We start from the raw sequence: 16181 nt of genomic DNA on the forward strand, positions 1-16181 counted from the left end.
TGGACCATACCATAGGAAACAATGGTAATTGACCATTAAAAACTTATGGTGGGCCACAAATTTTGGATCAAGCTGACATTTGTTTTTTATTGTCCTCCAGGTCTATGACACGTTATCAATGGGTTTGATGGTCAATAAAACATTACGGTGGGCCCTAGCAAGTTTTTAATGGTAGGCGTTCAATGACCATTGTTTCCTATCTCATGGTCCACTTAAAATTTGTACTGCTTCAGTTTTAGGAAAATGGCCTAAAATAAGCTAGAAAAACATATGGACGGCATGGATATAAAATTCATACATTAAGGTGGGCCCTATGGTCAAGGTCTCACACACCTGGTCCCGAGGTCGCACCCAAGTGACGCTCTTATTACCCCACTGCACCTAGCTAGAGATGAATGAGCCTGTCAAGGACTCTATGGGGCCCACTGTGATCTATTGGTTTTATCTAGAGTTATACACGAACTGAGTTAGCTCGATTAACTCGCTCAACTCAACTTGGCTCGAAACTGGGTTCGAGCTGAGTTAAGCTAATTTTTTTAGCTCGAAAAAATCCCAAGCTAATTCCGAGCTAGACCGAGCTCAACTTGACTTGGTTCGAATCGATTCGACTTGGATCAGGTTCACTTAATATAAATATTTTGTAAATATTTATATATTTAAATAAATTATATATTATGTATTATATATATATATATATATATATATTAAAAACCATAAAACCTAAACTCGAACTCAACTCGTAAGTTCGAACTCGAACTCGGCTCGAAAGATCGAGCTCAAGCTCAGCTTGAACTCGACTCGAGTTGGCCCGAGCTGCGACTGAGCCAAGCCAAACTGGCCAGTCAAGCTCGAGGATCGAGCCGGGTTCGAGCTGGGGTAGCCTATTGGCCGAGCCGAGCCGAGTTGGGCCAAGATCGACTCCGTTCAGCTCGTGTACAGCACTAGTTTTATCCAAGTTGTCCATCCATTTTCACATATCATTTTAGGGCATGATCCCAAAAAGGAGGTAGATCGAAGGCACGAGTGGACCACACCACAAGAAGCAATGGTGACAATGAACCCCACCGTTGAAACCTTCCTAGGGCCCACCGTGATGTTTTTTTGCCACTTAAACCTGTTCATAAGGTCACATATACCTAGATGAAGGGAAAACATATTAGCTTAATCCAAAAAATTTGTAGCCCTAAAGAGGTTTTCAGCAGTGGCAGTCAATCCCCACTATTTCCTATGTTGTGGTCCACTTGAGCATTTGATTTGTCTCATTTTTGGGCTCATCAAGTAAAATAAATTTTCAAAATGAATGGACGACGTGGATAAAAAACATACATCACGATGGGCCCCATAGATCCCCTTACAGGACTATCCGACTCCAGTTAGGTATTGGTAGTACCCTGTCTGCATGCCTTTCTCACACAAGACTTGTGTATCCCACTCAAACAAGTGCGGCCTACTGTCATCCTAGTGAGAAATCAATCACATCCATCCGTTTCACCATATCATTTTAGAACATGGGCCAAGGTGTTCCAAAACGGTAACGGCCACCACTGTCACTGTTATGGTACGGGTCGTAACAACCGTTATGGCCCCCGTATCAGTCGTTACAATCCTTTTTTGTTTTTAGAAAAAACAGTTATAGGACCGTTATAGGACTGTTACGGGACCGCTATGGTCTGTTATGACATGTTTTTTCTGTAATGGCCGTTTTGACCCTGTAACGCATAACAGTTATGACCATTACATAACCGATTTTAAATACCTTGACATGGGCCCAAAAATGAGGTAGATTCAAAACTCAAGTGGACCGCGTCGCACGACTGAAAACAATGAGGATTGAATGTCCGTTCATACATTCGTGGGCCCACAAAAGTTTTAGATCAGATTTAGACTAACAGTTCTCTATTTTTACTTCATCCAAGTAAGACTGTAATCAGTGTTCGAAATATCAGTATGCGCAATGTATCGCAACCTTGGGATACAGATACGTATTGGTTATCGCACAGGATATATCGTTTGTATCGCGTAATTTATCGCACTTTTTGGGAAACATGGGGAAACATTAGCAAAACAGTTGATTTTTTTTATGAAACTTCAAGAATTATTTTAAAAGACCTTAATACACACTTTTAAATCATAAAATCTCAAGAAAGAAGTGCACATAATAAATTTCCCTTGTATAAGGTCCTAAGTTATGCGTTATCTGATTAAACTAAGGTAAATATATTCAAATATGATGCATAACATTTATAATTGTATAAAGATGTGTATGAAAACATAACCAATGCATTTAAAAGCAAAAGATACATTAGAAATTAGAAAACATACCTATCAATGATGTGTGTATTCAATATCCACCCCGTCCATCCGTTTTTCCATTTCATTTTAGGACATCATCCAAAAAATGAAGCAGATCTAATAATCAGGGGGACCATACCATAAGAAACAATGGTGATTGACCATTAGTGACCACAAAAGTTTTGGATCAAGCTGATAATTGTTTTTTCCCTTCATTCAAACTTATGTGGACCACGCAAGTGAAAATAGTTGGAATTGATGCTACCGTCGAAAACAATAAGGCCCACCTTGATGCATGCACGACATATCTACATCGTCCATTGGTTTTGCAACCTTATTTTAAGGGTTGGCCTAAAAAATGAGACATTACAAATTTCAGGTAGATGTGTTCTACTCCACACAAAATAGTAGTTATTGACCATTAAAAATTGTGGGCCAAAAAAATTTCTCAATCAATCTAATATTTGTGTTTTCCTTTCATCCAAGTATGTGTGAACTTATCAATGGGTTGGATGGTCACAATGGACCTTAGGAAGTTTTCGATGGTGGGGCACACCTAAGTTTCCAGCGCAGGAACTTCCTGCAGAGACTTTCGCAAGAAATCCACGTCCGTGAAGGAAACGAATTGGCTACTCCCCTGGTGGTCGGTGCTCTGTGGGCCCCACCAAGATGTATGTGTTTCATCCATTCCGTTCATCCATTTTTAAATATCATTTTAGGTCTTTACCCCAAAAATGAGAGGGATATAAATCTCAGGGGGACCACACCACACGAAAACAATAGCGATTGGATATCCATCATTTAAATCCTCCTAAGGCCTACTGTACTGTTTATTTGACATCCAATCTGTTGATTAGGTCATAAAGACCCAAATGAAGGGCAAAAACAAAGATCAACTTGATCCAATACTTTTATGGTCCCCAAAAAATTTTTAATAGTCGAAGTTCATTCAGAACTGTTTCCTGTAATGTGGTCCACTTGAGACTGGGATATACCTCATTTTCTGTGTAACAACATAAATTGATCTAGAAAAATAGATGGACGGAATGGATGAAACACATATATCAAGATGGGGCCCCCAGTGGCAGGGGGAGTAGCCAATCCGTTTCCGTCCATAAAGATGGCGCTGAGGATCCTCGAGCTGAGTTGTACAAACAGTTCAAAGGAGATCAAAGTTACATTGGCCCCAAAATAATGTATTTATTATATCCACACCGTTCATCCATTTGGAGAGATCATTTTAGATCAGCGGTCGTATGCCCCCACGTACGGGTCGTGGTTGGTTTGCACCCAACACTAAACATGGAACGATTGCAAGATTCACTAAACAAACTATCCCAGCAAATCGAGTCTTTGGGTAAGCGCTGGAAACAACATATAGACCAACGCTTTAACCAATTTGAGGTGAGCATTGCCCAACTAAAGGCCTCCGTCGGGACAAACCCCACCATTGAGGTAAATGTCCAATCTCAGGCAGGTGGCCAGGAGGATAGACCAATGAATGGAGTTGGCCAAGGAATCAGTCATGGGCATGCACCCGTGCACCCACCCCATGAGGGATATCAAGACCACTATTTTGAGTGGTACAACATGCACGGCCTTGTGGCTAGAGAGGGTGCACCAGAGGCTAGTGTAGAGTTACCCACTGAGGCCATTCTGGTAATGGATGAGTTCCGTGATGTCTTTCCTGATGATCTATTGGATGAGTCTCCACCTGGGAGGAATATAGAGCACACCAAAACATGGGACATCGTAATACCTACAACCGAGTTTGCGTTTAATAGTTTTGTCGATAGGTCCACAAGTCTCAGTCCTTATGAAGTCGTTACTGGTTATAAACCTGGGAACCTATTGATCTTGTCCCCATGTCACTGTCCCATAGGCCGTTAGAGCCTACAAAGTCTTTTACGCATCACATTCATTCATGGCATCAAGAAATCAAGCAAAAGATCACTACTAGTAATGAGCATTACAAATTTTCTGCAGACCAACATAAATGTTTTAAGGAATTCAGTGTAAGGGACTGTGATGACCCGCATCAGGCTAGAGCGGTACCCTCAGGGAACCGTTTGAAAATTACACACGCATAGCGCTGGACCATTCAAAATTATAAAACGAAATGGTCTCAATGCGTATGTGACAAATCTTCCACCCTCCATGGGAATTAGTTCCACATTCAATGTAGAGGATCTAGTTGCATTTCAAGGGGTCATTGATGCATTGTCCAGCCTTTCACCTAACCATCCTGATTCCACAGACCTTTCCCTTGATTTATGGCCCCCTCCCGACCCATTTTCCCATCCTCTACATCCCATACTTACGCGTCTCGACCCATTTTTCCAGCCTCTACCACTCATACCTATTCTTCCTGGCCTTTTTTCTCAGCCTCTACGTCCCATACTTACCCGTTCCGACCCATTTTTCCAGCCTCTACCTCCCATACCTACTCTTCCTGACCTTTCTTCCCAACCTCTACCTCCCATATCTAACATTCACACACCCAGAGAGGAAATAGAGAATATCATGGACCATCAGATAGTTTCAACGTCGGACGGCGGGTTTCAGAAGTACCTGGTTAAATAAAAGTCACGCCCAGCTTCAGACAGCATGTGGCTCACTGAGGAGGAATTTCAGACTTGATCCTGACATCCTGGAGCGGTTCAGGAGTTTTATTTCGTTAGTGGCAAAATCTTCGCAGCCGAGGAGAATTGATGGGGACATCACGCGCACGTACACTGCCCCCACGCACGTACGCAAGGAGGGCCCCACCGTCAATCTGTCTCGATGACAACGTCCAAGGAGGGCCTCGTTGTTAGAAAACGAAGTTTTGGTTCAAGAGAGTAGGCTTGATAGCCAAGTAAAGCCCATCATGGGATCTCATGATCGTGGCCCACTAGTCGGATTGATTTCATATTTTAAGTTTTGATTATTTTTGTTATTTAGAATATCATGAACGCTTTAGATTTCTTTGATTAGTTTTTATTTTAGTTTACTTAATCGCCAAGTAATAGGTTGCGCACATGGCGCGAGTTTTTGGGGTATACAGTTTTCCTATAAATAGGCACCCCTTGTAGTTCTTTTAAGTCATTGAAGTTTAATAAAAAATTCCTGCAAGTTTTTTTCTACTCTCTGAGTTTCTGAGTTGTGGAAAAATTCAAGTGGGTGCGAAACCCTCCCTTTTCGAAGGGCTAACTACCATGGTGCGAAGCCACATCTATCCCCATCCATCCCTATCCTCTTCCATTCATATCTCTCACTTTCTACAATCGTCCTTGCTTCGGATCCACCAGTTTTTTCAATCGTTCTTCTTCCTACAGCCAGTTTTCAGAATCTGGCCCTATAGGAGGGCCGAAACTTCAACGGAGCACGGCGCACAAACCGTACATCAGATCGTCACGAAACTTGGAGGTTTTGAAGACCCCCCCTGGCCGACCAAAGCCAAGGAGTCCGTTTCGGAAATCAGGCCCTACTCGCACATGCGGCCAGGCTCGTGCGCACGTGTGCCTGGCCCTACCGCTGTCCGCACGCGTGGACTTTCTTCGGTTCAGGTTCTTCTCCTTATTTTCCCTCTTTTCATACCTATTTTCATAAACCATAACCCTAAATTGCATTATCCTTAATTTATTTGCCCATTTTCTCACCCCTAAGGTTCCTTAAGTTGAAATTGGTGAATCCCTTGGATTAGGGACTGATTACTGTGCATGCGTGGATGATTATTTCTTATCTTTGAGTATCGTTTGGTTCATAATTTTTATTGATCCAGCCCTAATGTGTGTAGGCCTAGACCCGCATAGATTCCCCTTGATTGAATGTTTGGACTTTCATGTGGGATATAGAATTTGTGTAATTGTTTCTTAAGTAACGTGATCTTAAGCCTAAAATCTCACACATCATATTTGAATTTCATGTCCTGCATCACTATGCATGATTCTCACACATTGACATGGATTTGAGGTAAAAAAGAATCAAATTTTAAGTGGTTAAAAATGGAGGAAATTGGTAAAATCCTAATTTCCTCCATTTTTATCCCTTAAAATGAGATTGCAAGTGTGGATATTTGATATATCAATGAATCATTGTGGATCTATCAATTTGGCCACATGTTTTCGTTTTCTCCAAAATAATATTTTTATTATGAATAAAAATATATACTTATTTTGAAAAACTATGTTGTTGAGTCTTGATTAATGTGGAAAACTTATATCCTCATGTGTTGGTTGATCTATCGATTGGCTGCAAATTTTCCATGCATTGTCTGCTTTAGTGCTATTTAAATGATATGAACTCATTTTGGATATAATCGCATTGCTTTTGTCCGACAGCGCATCGCTTAAGCCCCTATAAAATGAAAACATATTATGTATAGTTGTTTTTTGTAATATTTTGAAGGTGTGTAAACATGTCTTTTAACATCTCCTAAAGTTTCACTGAAAAATTCAACCTTTTTCCCAATCTTTCCCTTGGACAGCAATATTTTACCTGGTATCTGTGATATCATTGACTATATCGATGCATGTCTCCGTATCCCAAGTCATTGTGACATGTAACCATACTGATACTCTGAAACACTAGTTTCCAGAAATATTAAAATTTTGACAACATTGATCATGAAGTTGAAAAAAATATAACGTTGGATACCCATAACCCTGTTCCAAACAGATCCTTTTGGGAGTTCAATAGAGGTGTTTTCTTATGTATGGCTATACAAGCTCCAAAGTCCCCTTTGTTCCCTATGAGAAGATAAAAAAAAGGAAAGTGCCTAGGGATAATCACGTTAGTACAAAAATAAGAAACCCAAAAAAGGATCTCATATATGTTAAAATGAACTACCATCAACACAAGGGCAAGAAGACATGGTATTGAACAAGTAGAAGCATACCACCATCTTATTTAGAAAAGTCAAGAAGGAAAAATACTGAAAAAGTAGATGATGATGTTGCTCATAAAGAAAAAGAAGTTTACGCCGTAATCTTCACAAGCATCGACTGCACTCTGGATTCCTTGCTCATTGCCAAAAATGGGTAAAGCCCGACAGTATATTTCACCTGCAAAAACCCAAAAAGATTTTTTGATTCACTTGTGAGCTCTAATCATATATCAAGTTATCAGACTAGCCACATCAAAAAAATATACAACCAACATAAATGGATAGCCATATACCTCTTGCGGTAATCTCTTAAAAATTTCAAGAGATATATGTGAACCAATAGAGTGCCCCACCTTCAGAAAGAAAATGCAAGTCAGCTACCGAAACTTCATATGAGAACTCAAAACCAACCATCTGAAATTCTAGACTTGATATTACATGCACTTTCTTTTCTTTTCTTCTGAAGGAAAACATCACAGGGTATGCTTATGTAACATACCCAATCCTACAAAAGTAGATCCAACACAGATCTTCGTACAAATTTTTAAAAATATATATATAAGGAAGCAGAAATATCTGCATAAAAGTTTAAAAGTACCCAGTGCGATTTATCATGTATGACATGGCTGACAAGCAACTACAGAACCTAACTACATGGAAGCAGCTGTGGTGAGCATGTATCGTACACTCTTGCTATGAATGGGGACTTTCCGAACAGGCACAAGGCGGCAACCACATCCACAAGATGGCCAGCTAGTCTCTTGCCGTTAATCCATTTTGAAGGGCAGACATAGCTGCTGCAATTCGTCCTAACAGGGACTAACTTTCCTCAAAGTGGGCTTTCCCATGTACTCTTTTAGGAGGGGATTCCCTTCAAGAAGAACCAATCACTCCTTGACATGTCCGAGGCTGGGATATGGACAATCCTCCCCTACCATGCCAGGAAACCTGATAGACCATTGTCTTCCCTCTGTGGGAGCTATAAGTCTCAACATAATCCAGGATATCGAGCCTCTCAGGAAAACCCCTCTCTAGCATGTAACCATGCATGTGATCATCAAGGAGACCTTCCCTCGCACCTCTACCATAGGCAAGGGAATCCAAAAAAATGCATAGCATTCTCACAAGCCACAAATGTGCAGAGCAACTTCTACCATAAGTTTCCGTCTTCTACTTTTCTATCTTCTTCTTGGGGAAGGTTGCTTACCTATAGGACTCCAATGTGGAGAGAAGGGGATTGAATCCAAGCCATTTCCTCTTATTCTGAGAAGCAGAAGGTTCTCCCATGACAAACTAAGGACAAATTGGAGTCCATGATAGGAAGAAGATCCCCTTGACTTCTAAACTATAATTGATTCCCTTTCATCCCTTGCACAGGGATGCTTGTAGGATGCATCCATCCCTTCCTAAGAACAATCACTTCTCCATCTACTTCTGGTAAGGGCTTTGTCAAGGGCACATCACCCAACTTGCTTTGAACTCATGGTGCTCCCCTTCCAACCTTCATGAAGAGCTCAGGCAGAGCATAATGGTGCTCTTAGACTTTGTTAAAAGTCTATCAGGTATACTTAATGCACTCATCATAATATAGCAATTCTCTTCCAATGGCTCTATCAGGGAGCAAACCCTTGCCCTCATGAGCACCACTATGCTCTTCCCTTTGGGTCTAGAACAAGCAAATCAGAGTGCAGCACCTGCACAATTTTCTAACACCGTTTTGCCTGCACTCATCAAAATAAAACAGTTCTCTTACAATGGCTCTATTAGGGTGCCAACCATTGCCCTTATGAAACACCATTGTTTATGAAAAAGTGAAATCGATTGCCTCATATGTGACATTTTCCCCTATTTTGAGAATTGACAACACTTTTAGTTGTGCAAATCAATTTACATTTCCACAGTTTTCCGTGAAAAAGGGTGATTTCCATTTCCTCGCTTTTTGACCGTAGACCTTTTAACATGTCCATGGAAATCACGTGTGCTAAAACAAATAGGTTAACATGGATTCTTTTCCACACAATTCCCTTTCTTCTGATGCAACATTTGGATTACCATGCCCACGTTTTGGTTTCCACCAATCCAAATAGGTTATTAGCTTCGTTTTTTTTCATATGAGTCTTTTTCCTGGTGCCCTACTCGTGCATGAAACAACATCTGCATTAGTTTTGCCTAAAATGATTTTCAAATTCTCATTCTACTTATTTGTCTCTCTTATAGGCATGGCAGATGAGGGGGAAAAAAAAAGGCTTAGTTGCACCAACAAAAATCTTGCTGCTACCAGCAATGGATGGAGCCAACAAACAAAAGAAAAGGTCTTCTTCATTTAATTATCTTCATACGCAATGGTCAAGCTGAAACTTACAGTCCATATAGGAAGGATTTTCCTTTCGTCTAGCAAGTATTTCATACGAATGGTTGTTCCATGTAACAGACGGTCATTGAAAATTAACATGCCAGGGCACCAAGATTGGTGATGCTAAGATCTAGACCACACCAGCATTGCACTACTATATCCATGAACTTGATTTAGAATGATAATCAAAGGGTTTGCTAATTTTACATGTATAGATCCTATTCCATCCACATGAGGCAAGTAGCACATGTCAACAGCGCAAGCCAACAGTTCATGTATGGAACCAAGGAATTACCAGGTTCTAATACATTATAGATTAGGACATGCCTAGCATCCTGATGGTCCCAACACAACATAGTTGGGCCCATGATTTGGTGATCTAGAGCATTGACTCGCTGGGCACTATGGAAGGAGGATTCCCCAAAGATCTTCGAGATTAGAAGCTCCTAACCCTACAATCAATGTGCCTACAAATAGATCATCATCACCCAAGCCTTATCGCAACTAATTGGGGTCGACCACATGAATTGTGTGCCATCATTCCACTCTATCAAGGACCATAACCTGTGAAACCACATGTCATCAATTCTTTTATGCTACCTCCACCCCTGTCCTTCTTGGCATTACCCTTGCCCTTTTAGAACCTCCAACTTGAACCAATTTACTCAGTTACTCCTAACCGAGCAGTTCTTGGTCTCCATTGCACATGGCCACATAGATGGTTTAGAAAATAATAGGGAATGGTCCAGAAAAAGGTCCAAAGTTTGAACGCCTAGTATCATCTAGTCCAGAAATTTTTGGGGCATCCATTTGATAAAATGCCAATAGAACAAACCCAAATTTCAGGATTAAGCACTTTTTACACAAGTTAATCTCAGTAAATTAGTATTTAAACTCCAAAGCCGGGGTTGAAGCCATTCAAGACTGCGTATGACCTCTGAGGCTTCACTACATAAAATGTGGAAGTCAATATCAAGATGTTGAACCAAATCTTTTAACTTGTTTATTACTTTCTGCATGGCGAATGCTATCATATAGGAGCCTGACTGGATCCTCATTTTAGATGTCATCAAAATGCAGCAATTCGGATGAAGGTACAATTCTAGTATATATGTTTTCATGGATGTAAAATAGTTGAAAAAGAGATGGAATAGAGAAAAAGAAAGAGAGAAGAGGAGAATGTATAAAGAAAGAGAGAATGTATAGAGCATAGATATTATCCAAGGCAAGCTTGGAATATGTGTGTGTAGCTAGAGTGGAACAAAGAGCCTTGGTAAACACATCAAGAAGTTGGTCCTGAGATCGAACATATAAAGTAGAGATTTCGCCACTAGAAACTTTCACACGTATGAAGTGACAGTCGACTTCGATGTGTTTAGTTCTTTTGAGATAGACTGAATTGTTTGCTATGTATAAAGCAACCTAATTGTCACAAAATAACTGCATAGGTAGGCGTATTGCAAATCACATTTTTTGCAACAATTTCTTGATCCTCATAGACTCATAGGAGGTATGAACCATTGCTCTGCACTTTGCTTCAACACTAAATCAGGGCCACTCTGCTTCTTGCTCTTCCACATGACTAGATTCTCTCTCACAAATGTACAATATCTGATGCGGACACAAGCGCATTCAAGGTATACCAACGAAGAAAGCGCCAACCACAAGTGCCGTCCTTGTGGATAGGCGACAATTGAGGAGCTGAAGACCTTTCACATGTGATTGGACATATAGAAGACCCCACTCAGGGAAGACACATGTGAAGGAAGATTGGAGAAAGAAGACCGAGCGCCCAAACTTTCCCGTACTTATGTTATTTGCGCGTTTTTGACTTAGTTAGGGGTCTTTTAGTAATTTTATGTCTTTATTTGCTTATCCTAGGGGTATTTTAGTAATTTTATGTCTTTATTTGCTTATTTAAGTGGGCTAAAGCCCTAAATTCGAATTTTTAACTATTGATTAATAAAAAGCAAACCCTTTGGTTGCCTCCTTCCTCTCTTCTCTCTAATGGTGCTTCTTCTCTTCCCTTGATCTTCTTCTCCTAATTTCTTCTTGTGCCCCTCCAACTTCTTCAAGGTAATAATTTTCTTCCTTCTATTTTCTAGTTTTGGCTAATCCTTCTTCGATCAAAATCTTGAGAACCGATCTAAACGCTAAGCCCCCAAATTCTCAAATCCCTAATCCGAGAAACTTCTTGGTTCTTCGGACTAGTGATCTTCGTTGATCGATTGGGTGTGACCATGCAAGATCGGGAGGTCTCATCCCTCGCCGGATCCAACCCAAGTAGTAATTGAATTCCATAATCCATGGTTGTGGTGATGGCGCGCTCCATTGCATGTTTCCTTTATGATTTTCTCAGTTATGATGATTACTGTTAGAATTTTAGATCATTTATTCCTTTTATTTCTGATGTTTAATTGTGTCCATGAGCATGCATCATAATTAGGGCTGTCCTGCGTCAAATTTGGTATCAAAGCCTAGGCTTGCATGGTTTTTGTCTAGATCGAGTTATCAAATTAGGGTTTTGATTTTTAGGTTTAACTTAGGAAAGTTCCAGGTTTCGAAAGTTTTCAATTTTAGAAACTTTCCAATTTTAGAAAGTTCCTAATCTGGAAATTTTCCAGATTTGAGTTGTTTCCTGTTTCAACTTAATTGTGTCAGTTCATAGTAGTTTTGCATTCATCGCATTCATCTTGAAAGTCATAACACCTAGTAGTCTAGTTAGGTAGAGTTTAGTTCAAGTCTTCATTGTATGCCCACGAGAAGAGGTACAGGTTTCGGACTTCAACCTACCATGAATAACAAGCAGTTATCTGAGCAACTTGCTCAATTGATAGAAAAGATAACCGCCCTAGAAGCGGGTCAAAGGCGTGAGTTTGCCCGCCTTGAGAACCAAATTACCACTACCATGACTAAGGCAGAGCAACTAGAGGCGTTCCAAAAGGAGAACCCCGCTGTAAGGGAAGATGCGCACTCCCAAGTGGAAGGAATCATTGAAGAACACGCTGCCACACGTGGTGGTAGTGAGGATAGAGATCGTGGTAATGGTCGTGGTGTGGTGCGAGAGGCACGAGCCACATGTGGTCATCAAGACCGCTATGATCCAGATGAGCGTGCGATGAAGAGTGTGAGAGTTGAGGCCCCGAGTTTTGATGGGCGCTTGGATCCCAAGGCGTTCCTTGACTGGGTTGCTGACATGGACCACTACTTTGAGTGGTATGGCATGTCGGAAAACCGTCAAATGCGGTTTGCTAAGATGAAGCTTGTGGGTCAAGCCAAGCTCTTTTGGACCAACACCGAGCGTAGGATAGAGAGAGTTGGTAGAGCCCCTATCACACATTGGTATGAGATGAAAGAGAAGTTGAAGGAGAAGTACCTTCATCTCTCATACCGTCAGAAGCTCCTTGACCAATGGCAATCCTTACACCAAGGGCCAATGCCTGCCGCTGACTGCATCGCTAAATTTGAAGAGTATGTGATGCGATGTGATATCCGAGAAGACCCTCTAGTAATGCTCTTGCGTTTCAAGACGGGCCTTTGTGTAGATCTTCAGCGCGAGCTTATTACTCGGCCCTTAACGGACTTAGATGAAGCATATCAAGTCGTGCAGGAGTTAGAGCAATATCTGAAGGCTCCTGTCGTTCGTCGTTTTGAGTCCCGAGACTCCAGTGCTAGATCTAGTTCCCAAGGAACTAGACCTAATATTGGTAGTCAACCTAGGGCACAGGCGACCATTCCGTCTAGGCCTAGGGAGGACAAGGGCAAAGGGGTTCTTGGTGCCGGTCCTAGTAACATGAGTCAAGTGAGGTGCTATGAGTGTGGCAACCTTGGCCACATGTCTAATCAGTGTCCCACGAAGAGCCGTGGGAGAGCCTTAGTTATATGCGAGTCCCACGAGGGTGGAGATGACCAGGGTGATTATGAAGTTGAAGAGTATCACCCTGAAGGAGGACTTACTGATGAAGAAGAAGTGGATGGAGAAGCAACGCTTGCAGTAGTCAAGTGTGTGTTAGCTCAGTCTAGAAGTAATGCTGACTGGCGTCGAAGCACTATCTTCTACACTATTGCCAAGTGTGGTGAAAAGAATTGTAAGGTGATAGTGGACAGTGGAAGTTGTCAGAATGTGATTTCCACTAGCACCTTAGATCGCTTAAAACTGAAATCCACACCTCATCCAGACCCTTATAAAGTTTCTTGGATTGACAAGACATCCCTACCTGTCACCCAGCAATGTCTAGTCCCCATCGAGTTTGGGTCATACAAAGAGTCCCTGTGGTGTGATGTTTTACCTATGGATGTGGGACATGTTATCCTATGTAGACCGTGGCTATTCGATAATGATGTCACGATCTTTAGCCGTTCGAATGCGTGTACTTTTATGTATAATGGTAAAAAGATCAAACTTAATCCCATGCCACCTGAGAATACACTAGGGAAGAAGAAGGATGAGAAGGCAAGGGAGCCTAGAGAAATGGGGAAATCCAAACCTAAGTCTTTACATATAATCAGCACAAGAGAGTTTGAAAAAGAGGCTAAGGAGGATTCTATGGTGTATGCCCTTGTGGCTAGAGAAATTACACTTGAGGTTCCATCAGAGTTGCCCTGTGAGGTGACCTCGGTCCTGAAGGAATACAGTGATGTATTTCCTGAAGACTTACCGAATGAGTTGCCACCTATGAGGGACATACAGCATTGCCATTGATCTTGTCCCAGGGTCTACTCTACCGAACCTTCCTCACTATAGGATGAACCCTGCAGCGCATGCAGAGTTGAAGAAGCAAGTTGATGAGCTTCTGTAAAAGGGTTTCATCTAAGAGAGTATGAGCCCGTGTGCCGTGCCTGCATCGTTGACGCCAAAGAGAGACGGCATGTGGCGCATGTGTGTGGATAGCCGTGCCATAAACAAAATTACTGTCAAATATAGGTTCCTTATACCTAGACTTGATGATATGCTTGACATGATGGCCAGGTCCACTATATTCTCTAAGATAGACCTCAAGAGTGGATATTACCAAATCTGTATACGCCCAGGAGATAAGTGGAAGACGGCGTTTAAGACGAAAGATGGGTTGTATAAGTGGTTGGTCATGCCCTTCGGCTTGACTAACGCACCCAGAACTTTCATGCGGGTGATGACACAAGCTTTAAGGCCGTTCATGGAAAAATTCCTAGTGGTGTACTTTGACGATATTCTTATTTATAGTACCACTAAGGAATCACACCTTGAACATTTAAAGAAGGTCTGTAGTGTCCTTAGGAAGGAAAAGTTGTACGCTAATCTTAAGAAATGTGCATTCATGTCTAGCCAAGTTGTGTTCTTAGGATTTATAGTGTCATCTGAAGGGATGCGCGCAGACCCTGAAAAAGTCAGGGCCATAGTTGAGTGGCCAGAACCAAGGAACATTCATGAGGTGCGAAGTTTTCACGGCCTAGCAACTTTTTATCATCGGTTCATTAGGGGTTTTAGCACGATCATGGCTCCCATTACCGAGTGCATGAAAAAGGGAGAGTTCGTGTAGTCTAAAGCCGCCGTCAAGGCTTTTAAAGAAATTAAGGGCAAGATGGTGGAAGCTCCTGTCATGTGTCTACCTGACTTTTCTAAAGTCTTTGTAGTAGCGTGCGATGCGTCTGGTGTCGGTATAGGTGGAGTGTTGAGTCAAGAAGGACACCCAGTGGCCTATTTCAGTGAAAAACTGAATAAGGCAAAACAAAAATACTCCACTTACGACAAAGAATTTTATGCGGTAGTGTAATCCCTGAGACATTGGCGACACTACCTCCTACCGCAAGAATTCGTTTTGTTTTCTGACCATGAGGCTTTGAGATATTTGTATTCTCAGAAGAAACTCAACCCAAGGCATGCCAAGTGGGTAGCGTTTCTTCAGGAATATTCGTTTGTTTTGAAACACAAGGCCGGGGTTGAAAACAAACCAGCGGATGCCCTTAGTAGGAGAGTGGCGTTGCTCAACTCCTTGAGTGTAGAGGTAGTCGGATTTGAGCAACTGAAAGATGAATACCCCATATGTCCTAATTTTGGGGGTACTTACGCGTCGCTCTCTAGTGACCAGCATATTATGGGTGAATATGTTCTTAAAGATGACTTTCTTTTCAAGGGAGACAGACTTTGTATTCCCCGTATGTCCCTTCGTGAATTCCTCATCTGGGAGCTTTATTCAGGAGAGATAGCTGGCCATTTTGTCGTGATAAGACCATTGCCCTCGTGGAAGATCGTTTCTATTGGCCAAGCCTCAAGCGAGACGTAGCCAAAGTTTTAGGGCAGTGTCGAACATGTCAGCTGGCAAAGCAAAGAAAGCAAAATATCGGGTTGTACACGCCATTGCCAGTGCCACATGCTCCGTGGCAAGACATTAGTATAGACTTTGTGCTCGGGCTTCCCAAGACTAAAAAAGCATGATTCCATTTTTGTCGTTGTGGACCGTTTTTCTAAAATGGCGCATTTCCCCCCATGTTCGAAGACGTCAGATGCATCTCATGTTGCTCGTCTTTTTTTTTATGGTGTGGTGCGTCTCCATGGGTTACCTAAAACCATAGTGTCTAATCGTAATGTTCGATTTACTAGCTATTTTTGGAAGACACTGTGGCACATTATGGGAACTCGTTTGCAATTTTCTACTGCTTACCACCCACAAACAAATGGTCAAACTAAAG

At 41.7% G+C, this 16181-nt stretch overlaps 1 protein-coding gene across 5 annotated transcripts in view; it reads right to left on the reverse strand.

Moving 5' to 3' along the window:
• Window positions 1-16181, reverse strand: part of LOC131234292 (uncharacterized) — a 56518-nt gene that overhangs the window by 22908 nt on the left and 17429 nt on the right. For 4 of the 5 annotated variants that reach the window (XM_058231056.1, XM_058231055.1, XM_058231059.1 and 1 more), the window contains 2 exons: window positions 7453-7512; window positions 7255-7337 (listed from right to left, as the gene is read on the reverse strand). In XM_058231056.1, the coding sequence (XP_058087039.1) occupies window positions 7255-7337; window positions 7453-7512 (143 nt within the window). The remainder of the gene's footprint in view (window positions 1-7254; window positions 7338-7452; window positions 7513-16181) is intronic. The other variant, XM_058231057.1, reaches the window with a different exon arrangement.

Source organism: Magnolia sinica, chromosome 19, assembly GCF_029962835.1.
Source record: "Magnolia sinica isolate HGM2019 chromosome 19, MsV1, whole genome shotgun sequence".
NCBI lineage: Eukaryota > Viridiplantae > Streptophyta > Magnoliopsida > Magnoliales > Magnoliaceae > Magnolia > Magnolia sinica.